A 19,524-nucleotide genomic window follows, 5' to 3' on the forward strand; every position below is an offset into this window, starting at 1 on the left:
AGTCCTTGTGTCTGTAAAGATTAGATTACTGTTTAATATACAGTAGGTTATGGGACCTTACAACGGGTTATGGACCTTTGTTTTGGCCTTGGATGCAGTAGCGTGTAAGTATGTTTGGTTCATGTTCTCTCCCTGTTTTTCAGTCTTATCACATCTGCCCTTCTTTCATCTTCAAATATTCATTTAGGGTTAAATACAAATGATATTCTTGTGGGTGGAAGAAATGGCTAAGAAAAACAAGTCACATTTTAAATTGCTGTGACTTCTGTCCTCACCTGTCAAAGCCTACATGTCAAACCGTGTTGTCATTCTGTTTCATCTTAAGGCTGCATGTTCTTCCTTGTTATGTTGGTTTTCTTGTGATCCCTTTTCAACACAGCCCCTGTTTGTGTGCAAATGAATGAAATGTAGTCTTCCAATGTGTCCCACCACAATATTATATTAAATATGTACCTATATTTGGCTGTTAATTGGTTTTTGACTTACATTAGATGCATCAGGTTGAGATTCTTGTGTTCTGAGCCTCCTTCAGTGTTGATGTTGTAAATAAATGACCACCAGCAGCAATTCTCTGAACATAACAGTGGCCTGTGTTAATTGCTTAAGATTGTGTCTTCTGAGCTTTTTGTTATCTTGCATTCCAGACATTAAAGGCTGAGATAAATTGCAAGATGTCATCACCCCCCCCCCCCCAGATTAAATTAGAGAGAAATTACTACAGAGATAAATTAAAACCCAAAAATATCTTTCCAAACCATAATCTTTTTTCAAAGTAACCAACTGGACACACAGATAAATTAAAAAGACAATGAAGGATTTTAATATCTTTCTGACAGGGTTTGATTGTTGAAACGAATGATACAACCAGTCTGTTACATTCTCCAGGCCAAGAAAGCTGACTTGTTTTCATAATAGAGACAAATAAAGATATATGTTGTGTGTCCCACTGTCGTTTTTGGTAAACTACAGCAGAAGCAGTTATATGTGTGTGAGTGTGTGTGAGAAACCAGGAAAATTCAGCCACAAAACACACGCGGGTTTCATAAAAAGACAACTGTACGGGACTGCAATTGCAATTTTAAAAATTATTTAATTTATATCTTTAAAATTAAAAACATCTGAATTGCATTCTACCACCTCCAAAGGCACAGTCATACTTAAAGCAGACCAAATTCATTAAACACTGCCACTGAACATCTTTTTTTTTCCTCAATTTTTGTACATAAGAAACAATAAATTATTAAAAAAACAAAAAAAAAACATGACAAAACATTTTTTTTTTACTGGGTAAACAATGGCCATTCTATATGCTGTAGAACATGAAAAGACTGGAGTGATATGTACTCAGCTGTGCATTAGCATTAGACTCCATAGAAAGGACAATGTGCTGGTTTCAGGCTTGTGCGGCCCACTGAAGATGTGCACTGCAGCTATTTAAAGACTTAACCCCCCCCCCAACCCCACAGAAATCACAGAATGTTCATAACAACCTATTTTGATGAGCATCATTAAAGAATGTGGGTGTTTGAAACTAAACAAAGCCAGTGAAAACACAGGAAGATGAGCCTCGGTGGAGCAGTGTGCAGGGAGAGCAATCAGATCTCTTCACCCAGATTGCTGTGAGAATCCTGACTCCTGCATGCCACCGTTCCCCCCCCCCCCCCCCAAAAAAAACCAACAAATAAGTCTTTAAACATTTGAGATCAGACAACATGTGCAAAGAGGCGGGGCCTTAGTCGGTTTTTGGAAACGTCTTAAGGTATGGGAAAAAAAAGGACTGGTAACTGAAGAGTACAATCACAACTCAATAACGCACACAAAGGCTGATTACAATGTGTGACAACACAGCACCATAACACGGCACGAGAGTTTCACTTTAGTGACAACGAAATTCAAAATAGTGGATAAATATACAGTAGAATATATCGCCGTTCTTACTCAGGCACAGACCTCCTTAAAACATAGAGAGAAAATCGAAAAACGAAAGGGCCCGGGACCAAAGGAAAACAGGTTTGGCACACATAAGGAAAAAAACAATAAGGCAAGAAAAAAATGATATGTAAACAGAAAATGAGGCAACACAGGAACTTGCTGGATGGACAGGGATGAAGCACTTAAAATATTATGACACACAGTACAGTACCTCTCTCATGGAAACGTGATCAATAAAAGAGACGGTATATTTTTTGTTGTTGCAGCAACTAATGAGAGGCCCCTCCTCAGCTGTAGTTTTTATCTTTACAAGTGTGTGTGTAGCAGCTGCGACAGGCACTCCAAAAAACACACAAAACAACAATTTTCCTTTACACGAGGATTAAATCAAACTCTACACATCTCCCAAATCAAGAATGTTTGACCGCATTAGAAAATATCTACAGTCGACACAACTCACCATCACAAACACACACACACACCATATTAGAAAAGCAATGTTCAGTCAGCCTCCAGAGGTTACAACAGAGCGGTGTGACCCAGAGAAGACAAAAAAAACACATGTACACACACACACACACACACGCTGTCTTTCACTAATGCGTTTTCCCCCTTTATGAATATGAATGAATTAATTCAATCCAGCCACGAACTACTAACCAATAAATGTTTGTGTTTTTTTTGTTTTTTTTACACACATCACAGTATTTTCAAGATCACTTTGTACGGCAGTGACAGTTTCAGGTGGGTTTCGAGTGAGCAGGGGATTCTAAATAAGGAGCCGGTGAGGCCACAGTTTGTAATGCAATGAGACACAAACACGCACACAAAAAAACTACACACACACACACACACACGTGGCTTTATTTATTTCTTCCATCCAATGGAGCGTTCAAATTCTGTGTTCCTCTTTGCACTGCACTGTGACAGTCAGGCTTTTTGAAACCACATCCTATTGCAATGTCAATGATTTTGTATCGAGTGAGTCAGTGATGTGAACAGGTAGTTGTGCCATCCAGGCAGCAGCACTTATGTTTGTATATGTCTGTTTTGACTGTGCACGCGTGCATGTGTGTGTGTGTGTGTGTGTGTGTGTGTGTGTGTGTGTGTGTGTGTGTGTGTGTGTGTGTGTGTGTGTGTGTACACAAGTGGGAAAGTTACAGTTGGCGAGAGTGTGCACACACACACTTTTACAAGATCTATATACATGTGTCAAGTGTATAAATTAGTGTTCTTTGTACATCTGTGTGTCTGTGTGTGTGTGTGTGCGTGTGTGTGTGTGTGTGTGTGTGGGGGTCAAAAAAATGAAGCGACCTCTCTCGCAGTGTCATTAGTTGTCAGCTTGCCCGGCTGTGAAGAGGATTCTCTGGTCAGTTCTGGCCAGCTTAGCAGGCGGCTCCAGAGACTCCTCTCCCAGGACGGCCGCGTCTGATTGAAGGGACAGCTCCTGACCTTCGTCGTCGCTCTCCTCCTCCTCTTCCTCTTCCTCTTCTGGCATAGACAAATGTAAAGGAGTTGTTTACAAACAATGCTCGAAGCGTGACGGTCGTTAGTTAAAGATACCGATACTTTGTTCCTCTACTTAAGTACAAAGTTCACATAGCTGTACTTTGCTTTGTTATTTATATTTCTAGAAATTTGTACTTTTACTCCACTACATTTGCTCTAACTATCTTTGTTACTTGTTACTACCAAGTAAAATCAGAAGAAGAAGAAGAGTTGGTAATGGCCTGTATTTATATAGAGCTTTTCTAGTCTTTACACTATAGCTTTGTTATTCACCCATTAACACACTGCAACATGGTGTCTTGCTTAAGGACACATATAGACTAGCGGGGCCAGGAATTGGACACACAACCTTCCAGTTGAAAGACAACTCGCCCTACCACTGAGCTACCATGGCTCAATCCTAACTCCTCACTTTAATACTTCAACCTCTACCAAAGTCATTTCCTGGGAACATACTTGTACTTTTACTCAAGTGTCCCTTTAAGGTACTTTATACAAGACTGGTTAAAGATATGGTGCAGAGTGGAAATACCTTTGTCGGGATCCAGGTGGTTTAGACCCCGGCCCAGACTTGCAAACTAATAGCAAAAAAGGGAAAGTGTTAGTACTGCAAATACGGTTTATGCAGTTTACTTCAGTGTGTGTAATTGTGATGAAAATGTCACCTCTCCCATGACAGCAATGGGGGTTTCTCCTTTAGCCTGGGCCACTCTGTGCTCTATCAGGTAGTACATGTACTCGTCGTAGAGTAGGCGGATCAGGTGAAAGGAGCCAAAACTGGCTGCACTGCGCAGGGTCAAATCTCTGATGACCATGGAACTGAAGAGCAGAGATGGTGAGAAGGAAGAAACTGTTAACACATGTATCATGTAACTGTGGCACGGTTTGGTCTAACCACAAACAGGTCCTCTGTGAGAAATATGAGTCAAGAGCACAGCACTGATTTTAATGTTCCATCTTAGTCATTTGTTTACCTTATTTCAGCTAAAAATGTGAAGTTTAACTGACGTGAACGGATGACTCTTTTCAGTTTTCTCTTTCTGTCCACTTAACAACTTAGTCATAACTTAGAGAAAGAGAACTCTGGTTGGTTTCATTATATGTATGCGTCAAGGTAACAAATTAGTTCCACTCTGTTTTTGTAAAGGGGAACATTGACTCATAGCATTAAAGCCTTGGTTCCTCCTCTGAAGGAATTGCTTGGCCACAATCTTTTCTGCCTATTAAAGGAGCAAAGACTGTTCCTGACTAAAAGAGTCTTTATGAGCTGCGGCAGCACTTACACACACGCCATCCTTGAACCTAACACATTTCTTACACTGTATGAGAAAAAAAACAAAAAAAAACTAGAGATCAAATGCATTCTCAGATGAAATCTGAGACAAGAGTTTGCAAGAAAAAGGAGCACGAGTGAAAACAAACGAGAAACCACAAAGGGAAACTAAACCACCACAGTTACATCTGTAATAGTTTAGATTACAGTACATTAACAAGATGTTTATAGTATGATCGCACGTGTGCAATAGGGAGGCACTATTATTTCATTATTCATATTTCTAAGGCAATGTCCAACTTGGAAACTGTGTGGCAATAAAGAGATAAAGAGAATTATTATTAGTAATCAGTAATATCATTGCATGTTATATCCAAAGTAATGTGTGACGATAATGAGATTTTCAATTTTCTACCATCTGTGAAAATACCTTCACATAAAAATGCTTGGTTATCTGTTTAACATTCTTTTCAATTCTGGATAAATGACTGTGAATAATTTGCACATTATAAAGCTGAATTAAAATCTCCCATATGTTGTTAGTGCCAAGCTATTAGTTGATTACTATAGAAATAAGATGGCTTTATCATAATATTACTTTGCTATTTCAAACATTACGATTCTCATATTGATACCATGTTGTTCCTGTATTGCAATATAACATTAAATCTGTTGGATAATTTAAAAAAATGTTATCATCTTCACATCGCATGCAATCTCGTGCAAATGACCCATCCCACCTGTAAAAGGACCACTTGAGCAGGAAGAGCTTGGCAGCTTTGGGGAAGGCTGGGCTGTGCTGGTAGGGCTTCAGGACCTGGGAGACCACACCGTCCAGCCACGCGGCCCACTGCTCCAGAGAGTTCTGCTGCTGCAGGGTCAACTTGAAATCCTGCTCCAGCCGCTGGACAACGCGGTCTTCACACCGGCACACCCACGACGCCTGCTCCTGAAAGATGGATTTAACCAGGTTAGTCCCATTAAGATCAAGGCTCTCATTGACCAAAGACACCGGGCCAAGTTAGAGGCGGCACAGTTACAGTAAAAGCCAGAACACAGAGATTAACAATATTAAAACATGCTCATGTAAAACACTTGCACACAGACAACCTGGACTCCAAAATCCTCACCAAAGTTTTAAACGTCTTCAGGGTTACTAGCTTTTAAAGTTAAAGAATTAGGTGCCAAAAACCTAAATGCTTTCTTTCCCAGTTTAATTCAAACTTTAAGAACATCAACTCCCAACATGCCCAAAGAACAAAGATTCTGATTTCCAAGAACATGGGTATGAAGGACAAACCAGTGATTGAGGCGACAAACACACAGTGACAACCATTTCATTGTCGAGCAGAGTTCACAGTGGTGAGTAAAATAATAATCACACATCATGAATGGTCTTAAATTAAGAATCCTAAATTTAAGATGCAGATACCAACTCAAGATTCCTTGTTGTTTTTGGAAAACAAGAACAAGAAAATGCGTTTTGTTTTGTCTGCAGTTACAACAAGTTTCCGATGCCAAAGCTGTTGTTGTAGATACCAAGAGGCCTTAGCACTAGTATAGTGTATACTAGTGCTAAGGCCTTTGATCATGAGAACAAACAAGGTGTGAAATTACACGTTTTGTATCACACCTTCTCCTTTCTTCTTCTTCACCTCCTCTCTGACGGACTGGGGTTGTATCTCTGTTCCACGTTTCTGCCTAGCACCTGGTGGCTGGAGTTGACAGACTCTGATTGGACTCTTTAAAGAGTTCACGAATAGTGACTGGCGACTACTGATCGCACATTGAACTGGTGCTTGATGGCAAATGAGAAATTGGGCTGCAAATCTTGTAATGTGAATTAGGCTTAAAGAGTAGCAGGGAATTTGGACAGGATATGCTTCACACAGAAGACTGAAGGCACACGCTGCCAGCCAAAGATTGGTGTTTCTGAGAAACAACTCAACTGTGGGTTTTTTTTACATTTCCTGGTGAGGGAAGTCACATAAAGGCTGACACATGAGCTAACAAAAACATGTAAACCACAAGCTACAGCAGAAATCTCTGCAACAAACACTGAACATCATGTGAGGTGACAGTGTACAGCATTTAGAGACTTAACCAACCTGGACGTTAGCAAAGTCGACACGGTTGAGGTCAGAGAGCATCTGGTTGATCTGGGCCGTGTTCTGCAGAACAGCACGTGCTGCCTGGGCGAGGTGGTTCAGACTGGTGTAGCGACGCAGTGTCTGAGCAAATGCGTTGGCTGAAGTCACCTGAGAGAGCACAGTGAGGAAAATGGTGGAAGTGAAAAATGAGTGCTTAAGCCTTATTGAAGTGAGGGTGTGTGTCGCTGATTGTACATCACAAGTAGGGCTGGGTATTGATTAAAACAAATGTCAACATGAATATAGATATGGAATTCGACACTGATTTCTGAATGATACTTTTTCATCTTCATCTACTTATTCCGTGTACTATTAAGTATTAATTCAATTTGTTGTATCACTTTCTAGACACTTTCTTATCTTTATTCACAAAACAAGCACCAGCTTGCACCATTTATTAATTTTAAAATTTTTTTTTTTTTTTACTCAACCACAGTACTGTGTTTGCACTTCTGGTTAGATGCTGACTGAAACGTGTCTGTCCGTACACGTACTCACCACAATGACAATGAAGTTGAGTCTGATCTAATCTAATCTAATCTAAAAACACCACAAACACATAATGCGGCCTGTCTTCTCTTCACCTTTGGCGCACAAGCTTTGTCTGTGGTCATGACAAGCATGGCTAGATCTCAGTCAGAGCACATGCTGCAAGATAAATATACCATATATAACAAATATACGAACTATACTAAAATTTGAAATTTATATTGAATTCCATATCAGGTGACACAGAGGAAGTTCATTGAATGCCATAAAAGGATTAAAGTCTGGCGCCCAATTTTCAATCCTCTATTAATCAACATGACCCTGTATTTTCACAGAATATTTGCTCGGAATAGACTGTTTTCTATTAACAACTATGATTTACTAAAAAAAAAAAAAATCAGCATACCTTCATAAAGGCTAACCTGTGAGCCTAAACCAATTTGCTCCAGTGTGGCTTCAATAACATTGAACCAGCTAAGAGGTAAAAAAAAAGAGCAGTGTACCTTAATGCGGACCATTTCTTCTGGGATGTTCATCATAGCATTGGTCAGCCAGCTCTCCAGGCTCTTGGCAAAGTTGCGGATGGCTTGAGTTAAGGCACCTGGGGGGGGGCAGGAGGAAGTAGAGACAAAAACATGTCAAACTGGGTAGTAGCAGTAGCTGACCAGTCAGTGGGTGCACTGTATCTGTATGGAAAACGTGTATGCACTTAAATTATAAACCTAATCCACTGGTCTAAATGTTTCAATAATGGTAATAAAAAAAAGAGGAAAATTCAAGTGGGATTAATTGTGTATTGTTCTCTCAATCTAATACAGGGGTGGCAACAGTTTTCTCCAGCAGGCCGTAAGTAAAGAGCATCAAAAACATCCACATATGAGATGACAACTCAGAGGTAGCTCCAGCAAGCTCCATGTGTGTTTAAAAATAAGTTCTTCTTAACAAAAGTTGTTTTTACCAGTTAAATCATTTTTGACGTGGAGATGCAGCAGTAAGAAGTGAAACCTTCAGTCTAGACTTTCCGTAACTCAAAATACTGAGCATCGTCTCATCTTACGTCCAGTAAAATCACTCATTAGTCAGGATGTGTTCAGAAATGTATGAGAGGGTAAACCCTGTGAGATGCACCAGCTCGTTTTCAAACCCTCATTTGATTCTTGGGGATGTATATTACCAAAGGTTCATTATTAAAAAAATAAATGTTCTTTCTTGTGGTCACTTTTGTAGCTGGAAGCTCGAGGTGTTTTTTATATATTGAAACTTATTGCCGGATCTTACTGGGGATGGGTCTGAGGACATCAGGGATGAGGATCTCCACCAGGCCCTGGTACAGACTGTTGTCACAGTCACGGCTCCAGCGCAGCACAGGCTCGTACTTGCACAGCAACACCAGGCAGGACTTAGGCAGACGCTTCTCTGACTCATCATGACTGCAGAGACACACGCACGTTTGTGTTAAAAATAGTACTGCGATAGGATTCTTAATGTTTGCCTTCGTCACTTAATAACTCACACGGCCAAAGTGGCATCTCCAGCCTGACTCTGGCTGAACCTCCAGAAGGTTTTCCACAGCGTCTCCACCAGGGTAAACTGCAAGTTGACCATCACGTCCAGAATGGCCTGAAAGAGCGTGGTAAATGTATCTGAGCATGTACCAATTATAGGGACATCAGCTGGACTGACACACTGTGAGGAAAATTTTATTAGAATTAGGAATTATGTATTCATGGACTGTATTTAGATGAAATACTTTAAACCTGATGTTTCCCCAAAAGTTCCTTTTCCTGGCAAACTTCCAATACGGTTTTATTTTTGTCTGTATGTCTGTGAGCAGCATAACTCAAAAACATGTAGGCTGTGGTGGATGGAGGCTGTGGTAAGAAAATGAGTATATTTTGGTGTTGGTCTGGAAAATAATCCAGGATTCAGGATTTCTTTTTTTAAGAACAGTTTTTAACTGGGGAGTGTTTTGACACTATGGGAAACCGAGCAGACTTTGTGGAGGTTTGCATGCTGTAGTTTCATTTCTATTGGCCCTCTGTTAACCCAATGGCAGAAGAAGAGAAATACTCAACCTCATAAACATGCAGTGGCGCCAGTCGACTAGTTACCTCACAGTGTTCTCTGTACAGCAGCTGAAAGCTCTTTATGTGCTCCAGTTCGATTCCCTCTGGCAGAGACTTCCCCTGGAGGTCAATGTCTGTGAACTCTGGGAGAGCTCTCGACGCATCTGGAACACAAAAAAAATACAATATACAGAGTTCATGCATCTTTTCCAAGGACAAATCCAAGCACTTTTAAGGCCCATGTTTATGCTTTCTTGTACCTTACAGTAGTGGTAAATCTATGCATACATACACAAAGGTTCAAGCACTTTCAAGGATTTCAAGCTCATACTGTATATGAACCCTGAAACTAGATAGTCATTTAGAATAATCCTTTGATATAATAATTGTATTACATGTGTCAATTCCTTTCCACAATGATGTACCATCATAGCATCAGCATTATCAAACCATTACTTCCATACCTACAATACATCTATTTGGTCACTGAACCCACCTAGGAACTGCTGGTACTGCTGAACCTGGGTGCTGATGTCCACATGCCCTGACCCCTGCTGCTGTTGCTGCTGTTGGCCGGCTCCTGACGCTGTGCCATTGGTCATTCCTTCCACTTTATGCACAGGTTTCAACCTGGTGGGAACAAGAGGTTTTGTGTGCACAGGACAGGCAAGTTATGGCAGACAGGCAGAAATGATTCTGGTTCAAGACAAACATGATGGCATTTTATCATGTAATATTTGCTTGAAAGTAGTGAGAGACACAAGGAAATCAGCTGTATACAAAATGGATACAGGTGCAAAGATGGAAAGCAGAGAAAGGGATACAGTGGTGTAATGAAGTGTGTGCAAAGGCATTTATGCGTGTACCTCTGTTTCTGCGAGAAGGGCTGCTGCCTCATGGCCAGATGTTGCTGGTCTTCCATCAGACGAAGAAGAGATGAGCCAGCCTTGATCCTCAGTCCATAGTAGTGGTATTTTGAATTACCCCTGTCATGGACAGGCAAAACACATTTTGAATATGTGAATCTCCTGTGTAAGGTCTTTAAAAGAAAAATAAAGAAATGTAAAAGGGAAGGATGCATGTTGTCTGTATGAAGTGAACACAATACTTTCATCATCTCAGTGCTGACCGATTTAAAATGATTTTCTTTTAAATCTTTCATCCAAAATACATAAAACACAATAACAAAGTGGACCTTACTTGAACACATAAAAGCACACTTTTCTAAAAAGTCAGTCTTGTCTAAGCCCTGTGACTTATTTAATTTCCACATCGAGGACAAATAAGGGAGGGCAAACTGCTTGTCTGCACTGTTTTTAATGTTTTTATTTCTGGCCTTGTCTCCACATTCTCCCCTTTTCTCCCCGTCAAACTCACTCACCCACACACATTCTGCCTGTCGTCATCTCAACACACATTTTTTCCTACATTATCTAAACACTTTGCAAAGCTCCAAAGAGCACTGGAGCTATTCCTGGACACATCTCCCTTATTCTCCTGTAGGAAAACATTGCAGGTGTGCACTAATTGAGGTCTATATCTATATGAATTAGGTGCATACAGATTGCGTCTATGAGACAAATGGAAAGCAAAACAATATCACACCGGGAACTTGCAGATACATTTGTTTCTGGCAACCCATCTTACCGTGTGCCGAGGCGTCGTGTACGTAGCCCCATGAACACAGATCTAATCAGTTTCCCGAAAGAGGCAGCATTAACGGGCTCTAGTTTCTGCTCCTGACAGTGCAGCAGATAGTGACAGTAGAGGGTGGAACGTGGCAGACTCACTCCTTCAGCTGTCTCATAGTTGTCCAGCAACCACTGTACCTGACACACAGGCAATGAAAATACATACAGAGCTGGTGCAGTTAGCAAAGATACTAGATACATAGAATAGATAGAAAAACACACCTTAACATATACTGTATATACCATATTAAGGTATGCACACATGTGCGCTCTTTCACAAACTCACTTAATACAAAGTGCATGCACACACAGCTTTTTTCATCAACTCCATAACACAAGCACAGAATAATCCATTCAAATATACAGTTTCAATCATTCAGGAATGAACACAAATACATTTGTTTGCGTGCCGTGGCATACAACTTTGGTATGCAATGAATAAATGACCTGGTATACTGATGGCAGATAACCTAGGTTTGGCAAACATCACATTTTTATGTGAATTTCAGATGGACAATACAATCCTGGGGCATTTCAGGCACATACGAAAATGCCCCTTGTCACATGCATGATATGAACATGATGATGTCATGGTTTTGTTTTCTATGAGGAGGAAATCACAGTTAAAAATCCTGTATATGACAGCAAGTCTCATTGTGTTCAATAATGGCATCGCATTATATCAGCGGAGTTTAGATTTTGTTGTCTCTAATATGATTCATCATATTTTTAATTGTGTTTTCCACTTGACAGAACTCAACTATAATATCGTGTTGGTGTGCGCCACCAAAGAGTTGTGTGGATGAGAACAAAACGAGAAGAAAGTCCTGCGCTTGGCGCCTCTGCATACCTTCTTGTCTGCCGACGGCACGCTACTCTCCTCGCCCTCTGTAATACTCACAGTGGCTGGGGAGGCGCGGGCAGTGTGTGAGTAGTTCTGACTGTTGCCGGCTGCCCCTCCACTGCTGCCGCCCAACATGTAACCCCCCTGGATCACATAGCTGCCTGCTGTGCCACCATTGGTGCCTGCCCCATCCCCTGCCCCGTTGGTGGTGCCCCCCGTGGTCACCACTGTGGCCCCTCCCCCGGCAGCACTTGTAGGCTGGGCCACAAACATGGACACGCCCCCCGTCGTGCCAGTGGTCACAGAGACCGTTAAAGGAGTGCCGGGGGTAGAAGCCTGTGAGCCTGATGTTGGCTGACCTTCATAATACTGGGCAGCTGTGGTTTGGGTGTACAGAGGTGTGTCAGTGTAAGGGAAGGCGCTGGAGCGACTAGAAAAAAGAAATGGAAAGATCTGTTAGAAAACTATGAGCTATACAAAAATGTAAATGTTCTATACGTCTGTTAGAAAATGAAGGTAGCCTTTTATTCTAACATGGTGCTGGTGGTGTAGTTGGTGTCTCCTCCTTCGACATACTGCACTTGATTGGTGTAAACATGTTGGACTGGCACTGGTGTGAGCTGCTGGACCTGAGGAGTGCACACACACACAAACACACATAAAACATTGACTTGCATGTGATTCACACTTGTGCCATTTGTATTTTGTACAATGTCAACTTTTTACATATCCTTTGCAAAAACCCTGGATAACGTGTATGTGGTGTTTGCAGGGCATAGTGAATGACAGCCCTGCTGTCAGCTGGTTTTCCCTGCTTAAAAAACGGTCATTTATCAATCCATCCATTTATCTCACTAGCTCATATGAACTGTGTCATCATTGCCGCATCAAAGCAGCTTTCACAGACTTTCCATGATATTTCTAAAAAAAAAAAACTGTCCTTGTTACAGGCAGATTCTCTGCTCCCATAGCTCCTCTGAAATTGTCTCCCTTAAGTCCCTGACCCACTTGAAAAGTTGTTACAGTAGTTGTAACTTGCAGTGGTGGCTGTTCTGGGGCTGAGCTGGTGAATGCAGTGTAGGCTTGTGTCTCTTTCCCTACCAGTGACTGGTAATAGTGCAGGAGATCCATGGGGAAGTAGAGGGACTTGCATCTGAAGTCTCTTATGTCATATGCTGATGTCCACATCATGCACCTTAGCTGTCCTATCACATATACCTGCCATTCTTGTAGATTTTCATCCCTGGCTAACGCTGTTGACTCTGTAGTAATAAGGAGATGGAAGCCAACAGAGGCAGATTCGACCACAGATTTGATAAGCTATCAATTAGCAAGCCAAAATGTACAGATGTTATTCAGCTGGTTTTTTTTACTTACATCCTGACTGATGTGAACAGGCTGTAGACTGGTGACACTGAGCTGGGTTCCTGGCTCGGTCTTAGCTATCTGAGAGGTGGCCTGCACCACAGACCTCTGCTGAGATAAAGACCACATCGTTTTAAGAGTCAAGGAAACAGCAATTTCACGTTGTGCTCGTCTGTGTGTATGCGCTTTGGTGAGTGTCGATTACCTGTTGAGCCGTCTGTACCTGCTGAACAACTTGTGTAGGAACTCCTGTCTGCACCACAGCTGGAGGTGGACTAGAGTCCGACACACTGTCACTTGAGTGAAGGGAGCCCTCTGAAGGACAAAGAGCGAATGTTAATACGCAAAAACTGATGACGTGACTATTTTGTTTTCATGAAGTGGACAATAAGCCGCCTGTAAATGCACCACAACTTTCATAAGCATGGTAGCTGAGGATTTCTCTTCAAAACAAGTGCTAATGAAGTGTCACATGTTAACGTTCTACACCATCCATTCAGTGATACATCTACGATTACAATTAAAAACTTTTAAAATGATAAAGGTCACTAGTAGACATTTGAGTCTACTAGTGTTAAAGAAGTTAGTGTTAGTGTTAAAGAAATATCATAGTACCTGTGACTGTAACAACAATGTACTGAGGAGTGCTTTGGGCATTTCCAGACTGTGATGGGGAGCTCTGGATTTCTGCAGTCACATACTGAGTCTGAGCTGACTGGACCTGCGCCGTGGACTGAGCTTGACCACCAGCTGCAGACTTCTGAGCAGCAATGGACGAGGCTTGTTCAGTGGGTGCAGATTGGCATGTGGGTGTGACAACCGTAGGAGTAGCCACGGTAGTCTGAATCTCAGCCAGGAATTGAGGCGCAGTTGCAGTGGTGGAGCTGGTTTGCCCTGATATGACAGTGACAGTAGTTCCTTGGGATTGCGCTGCTGGCTGGATCTCACCCACATAGCCTGAGGTGGCCATTATGAGAGCTGGGAATCACCCTATAAAAAAGACAAATTTAAAAGGGACAAATTATCTATCAAGTAAATATTATTGGTCAACCCAGGATTAACATTGATAAATATACAGTAAAGTTTCCAGGTTATCTTTGGTAAAAACAGTAAAGAGTTGCTTACTCTTACTCTACTGTACAATCATAACACATTAGGCACAGAGAGCAAAACAGGTACACTTCTACATTTTGGTTAAGGACACAGGATAAGGATTCAGATTTAATAAATCACACATTTTAGTAAAATATTACTTTTAAAAGGTGTAGGCGTATTGAAGTACAAAATCATTCACTAACATTTTGGAAACAATCACAACTCAAAGTTGTGAAATGAAACGAGGCAAGTGGTGTTTGTTCTATTTCTAAAATAAGATCTGAAGAATCAGTTTGCAGTCAACAGTTCACATCTGAGCAACACTGTGGCAGACTTGTTGATGGTATGGCTAATGTGCAGGGGACGAGCAATGACGAGAACAAGTATGTTGGTGTCTCGTTACTTGTAATATGATCCTACGACATATGCCCTTTCATATATAATGTTATAATGTCATTGGAACTATACAACATGATAAGAATGCCTTACCACGTTGCATTAATATTGCAGTAGATTTTTTGTTGTTATGTTTTGTGTCACTGTGAAGGGATAGCACTTAATACTTGATAATAACCTATACATATTTATACATAAAAATCATTCTATCCATAATTCGACAATTATTACAATAAATGTATATGTTGAGGAATTTAATTAATTTTGTGGTTTTGAACTTCTTTGTGGACAGAAAACAACGAACGCGTGTTAAATGGACAATCTGAGACACATCTGAGTTAAAACACAAGGTTTTTTATACATGTCATATCCCAAAGTGTGTTTAGGAAATGCATCCATTATATGCATATATCTTGATTGTTATATTGATGTGGAAGAAAATAGTACTGCAGTAGATAGTTGGGAACGTTGTGTAAAATGTGCATAAAAACAGAATACAATGATATGCAAATCCTTTTCAACCAATATTCAATTGTATACATTACAAAGACAATATATTTAATTGTTAAAACTGAAACTTTGTTTATTTTTGCAAATATTCACTCATTTTGACTTTAATGCCTGCAACATGTTCCAAAAAAGCTGGGACAGGGGCATGTTATTACTTTTCCTTTTGACAACACTCAGTAAACTTGTGGGAACTGAGGAAACTGATTGTTGAAGCTTTGAAGGTGGAATTCTTTCACATTCTTGCTTGATGTACAACTTCAGTTGTTCAACAGTCGTCTTATTTTGTGCTTCGTTATGCGCTGCACGTTTTCAATGGGAGACAGGTGTGCACTACAGGCAGGCCAGTCTAGTACCCACACTGTTACAACGAAGCCACGCTGCACGTGTCTTGACATCGTCTTGCTGAAATAAGCAGGGAAGTCCCTGTAAAAGACGTTGCTTGGGTGGCAGCATATGTTGCTCCAAAAACATATATGTTCTTTCAGCGTTAATGGTGCTTTCACAGATGTGCAGGTTACCCATGCCATGGTCACTCACACTCCCCCCATACCATCACAGATGCTGACTTTTGACCATTGAGCTGATAACAATCTGGATGGTCCTTTTCCTCTAGCTCAGAAGACACAACGTCCATGATTTCCAAGAACAATTTCAGGACTCATCAGACCACAGCACACTGTTCCACTTTGTGTCAAGCCATCTCAGGTGATATCAGGCCCAGAGAAGCCAGCTGCATTTTTGTGTGTTGTTGATATATTGCTTTTGCTTTGCATGGCAGAGATTTAACTTACACTTGTAGATGTAGCAATGAACTGTGTTAACTGACAAGGGTTGTCCAAAGTGTTCCCTAGCCCACGTGGTAATATCCTTTAGAGAATGATGTCTGCTTTTAATGCAGTGCCGTCTGAGGGATCGAAGGTCACAGACATTCAATTTCGGCCTTGCCGTGTATATGTGCAGATATTTCTATGGATTCTCTGATTCTTTTGATGGTACTATGGACTGTAGATGATGAAATCCCTACATTACTTGCAATTGTATATTGAGAAATGCTGTTGGACTACTAATTTTTGGACTATTTGCTCATGCAGTTATTCACAAAGTGGTGACCCTCGTCCCGCCCTTGCTTGTGAACGTCAGCCTTTCAGGGAGGCTCCTTTTATACCCAATCATGACACTCACCTGTATCCAATTAACCTCTTCACCTGTGGAATATTCCAATATTCCTCAACTTTCCCAGTCTTTTGCCCTGTCCTAGCTTTTTTTGGAACGTGTTGCAGGCAAATGATTCAAAATAAATACTAAAGCTTTAGTTTGAACAAATACCATGTCTTTGAAGTGTATTCAATTAAATATAGATCAAAAAGGATTTGCAAATCATTGTATTGTGTTTTTAATTCACGTTTGTATTAAAATATTGCCTTACTTATACACTACATGATATTATTTTTCTTTACAGAGGTAAAATACTAAAAGGACACAGTTTATAATAAGTTGCAAGGGTCTTTAAAACTGGCATTTTCATAAATATATTTTTTACAATGACAGAATAAACATTGTTTTAAGTAATATAAAGAACAATAACAAAAATAACATTAAGAATACAGACATGTGTCACATTACGAACTTCACTGACTAAAATTAAAAAGGTAACCCATGTGGAAAGCGTTGGATGGTCAGAAGATGGAGATTGTTGGGCTCTAATTTTGGTTTTTGGCAGAAAAAGCAGAAATTACAAATCAAAAAAGGGTGTTTTGACTTATTACTAGTGGTTACGTGGCAACAAGAAAGCGTCGGATAAAGGTGATCATGTGACAAAAGGCGGCCAATTCACTCGAACCCACAAAGCACCTGCAGAACGCCCTACGTCGCCACGCCTCTCTGATGTTGAATGTCTGCCACCTGACCCAGCTTTCTCTAGTTTCCATTTCAAGGAAAGAGCTTTCACTCGCCAGTCGCTGCTCCAACTCTGCCCCTGTCTCTGCTATAACTCAAATACCTGTCAATGTAGTTGCACTTTCAACTTAACGTCACCGTTATGTGCACACTAACGTGGTTTTGTGTCGACGCTGCCACTGAAAAAAATATATACGATAAACCGCCATGTAAAATGCTATTAACAAGACGAGCGTCCGTTCTCGACATCTCTTCGTGTTCAGTGTAAGCAGCAGCGAGCACAAGCCCACCGTGACATCACTATTACTATTGCTATCTGGTGAGGTAACACTGGAAAGAAGCTAACTGGTCTCTACAACAAGCGCCATTTTGTACCTTTGCATTTGACATCGCCATAACAACGGCCTACTTGAGTATGCATCTGTGGCTGCGTCGTCATGGCAGGCACGGTTCGCTGTCACTCGAATGAGAAACGGACTCACACTACGCCATTCAAGAAAGAGAATCGGCTCCTTAACGTTACGAATGCTAGCTTGGAATGCTAACCTTAGCTAACACTGGGAGGCAGTTGCCTGTTATGGCTACTGAAACAACAAGGGGGGCAAAGCAATAGCACATTATAGATGAGCTATTAACGGACATAAAATGTTTCCTGTGTGTTGAGAGCGTCACCTCTGGTTCCACGTGTGTGTTTCCCACCGGTAAATTGTCTTCTTTTGTTTTTGAGGCGATTCAGTTGTTGTTGTTGTTGATTCTCGTTGCTTGGTTCTTGTCGCCAGGGCTACCGTGGCTATGGCGCTTCGTCCTCACCAGGGCAACTGTTGCTACCCACCCGCTCCCTTCCCTCCCCCGTCGTTGCTCTGATTGGCTGAGCGATGCCAAATTGTCTTAAAGCTACAGGATCAGCGATCTTCTTCTTCTTTTTTTTTTTTACTAAAAAGCGCCCCACGCCCATTTGTGGAAAATTACTGCCCATTATAAAGATTGAATTATAGGGATGGGACAATATAAGATATTACAGGGCATTGCGATACAAAGTTGACAAATTTTCATCATCTGGATAATCGTAGTATTGGTTAGCACTCTGGCCTTTGCAGGTTTGCGACCTGGTCGGAACAAGGGCCTTTCTGCATGGCGTTTGGATGTTCTCCCCTTGTGTGCATGGGTTTTCTCCGGGTTCTCTGGTTTCCTCCCACAGTCCAAAAACATGCAATATGGAGATTAGGTAAATTGGACACTCTAAATAGACTGTAGGTGTAAGTGTGAGAGTTAATGGTTGTTTGTCCCCCCTGCGACCTTCCTGCGACCCTCCAGTGATTTATTTTGAAGCACCACAAGGAGAAATCTTCTTCTTCCTCTAATCCCAGGACCTCATGATTTATAATGATTTTATTTAAGCAGAGATTCTTGTTTTTCGCAATCACTGAAAATATAAATCCTTTGTTACATTTTTTCATGACATCACAACATTTTGGTAACTAAAGTTATGTGGGTTTTTTTTGTTTGTTGAGTAATGTTTTGTTTTTGCAGTAACATTTTGTAACTTTTTGACAATCAAAAAGAGGCCACACCGGTTGCTGCTGACAGGTTCTGACGCAGCTAAAAACGATTCTCCAGAGTTCCAAAATGAAAGGATTTATTCCTTACTAACAGACGGTTCTGCATGTTTTTGTTTGTAATAAAAAAAAAACAAGTAAAGAAAATCAATTTGTGCTTATCCTGATTTTATTTTGTCATTGTAACAATAACAAAGGAACCCAATTCCCCATTGTTCATTGTTAACTGGACCCAAGCCCGGATACATGTCAGGAAGGACATCCGGCCAGTCATCCACTGTGGCGACCCCTAGAGAGGAAACAGCTGAAAGACAAAAAGAATTGGTAACGAAACCAAAATTGACCGGTACAGGTACAAAGTGTTTGTTTTTGCTACATCTGTCTTGTTACTCCTGTCAAAAATGTGAATAGCAAACCCTGTTTCACCAAATCCAGAAGAGTCAGTCAGTCAGTCATCATCTACCGCTTTATCCTCCACCAGAGGGTCGCGGTGGGTGCTGTGCCAATCTCAGCTACATCGGGCGATAGGCGGGGTACACCCTGGACAGTTTCCAGAAGAGTCATTAGCCGAAAATGTTATTCGTAATAATAATTGATTTACTTCATTAGAAAAAAAGTTTTTAGAATTAAATTATACAGTTATCCACAATGTTTATAATTTGGTTCATAGCATTTTAATATTGGCCTCCAGAGGTTGCGTCTATGACACATGGTGATGAGTGTCAGGGTGAAACACTCTCCTGAAATGCCAT

General features: G+C 41.0%; 1 protein-coding gene across 8 annotated transcripts; it reads right to left on the reverse strand.

Annotated features, from left to right (window-relative positions):
• Positions 1-1,666: 1,666 nt before the first annotated feature.
• On the reverse strand, positions 1,667-18,029 carry rfx1a (regulatory factor X, 1a (influences HLA class II expression)). 8 transcript variants are annotated; one of them, XM_058653688.1, is made up of 18 exons: positions 17,889-18,029; positions 13,935-14,309; positions 13,525-13,634; positions 13,332-13,427; positions 12,489-12,583; positions 11,961-12,384; positions 11,067-11,248; positions 10,286-10,405; positions 9,916-10,049; positions 9,465-9,583; positions 8,867-8,973; positions 8,632-8,783; positions 7,857-7,954; positions 6,823-6,972; positions 5,455-5,663; positions 4,107-4,260; positions 3,974-4,019; positions 1,667-3,423 (listed from the first exon to the last, which is right to left on the reverse strand). In XM_058653688.1, the coding sequence occupies exons 2-18, from the start codon at positions 14,287-14,289 to the stop codon at positions 3,263-3,265; spliced, it is 2,712 nt and encodes a 903-aa protein (XP_058509671.1). In that variant the 5' UTR covers positions 14,290-14,309; positions 17,889-18,029; the 3' UTR covers positions 1,667-3,262. The 8 variants fall into 8 exon arrangements, with proteins under 8 accessions (XP_058509671.1, XP_058509674.1, XP_058509673.1 ...); XM_058653691.1 differs by having other exon boundaries at positions 11,067-11,242; positions 12,012-12,384; positions 13,332-13,430; XM_058653690.1 differs by having other exon boundaries at positions 12,012-12,384; positions 13,332-13,430.
• Between the last annotated feature and the right edge of the window lie 1,495 nt (positions 18,030-19,524).

This window comes from Solea solea, chromosome 16, assembly GCF_958295425.1.
Source record: "Solea solea chromosome 16, fSolSol10.1, whole genome shotgun sequence".
Taxonomy (NCBI): Eukaryota; Metazoa; Chordata; class Actinopteri; order Pleuronectiformes; family Soleidae; genus Solea; species Solea solea.

What these genes read in the sequence shown, in the direction of transcription:
- rfx1a (XM_058653685.1), bottom strand. Translation starts at nt 14,289, where the DNA reads ATGGCCACCTCAGGCTATGTGGGTGAGATCCAGCCAGCAGCGCAATCC. An exon ending in CATTGTTGTTACAGTCACAG is followed by an intron (nt 13,635 to 13,934) that starts GTACTATGATAT and finishes TTTGTCCTTCAG; the next exon opens with AGGGCTCCCTTCACTCAAGT. An exon ending in CCACCTGGATCCCGACAAAG is followed by an intron (nt 3,424 to 3,973) that starts GTATTTCCACTC and finishes TGTCTATGCCAG; the next exon opens with AAGAGGAAGAGGAAGAGGAG.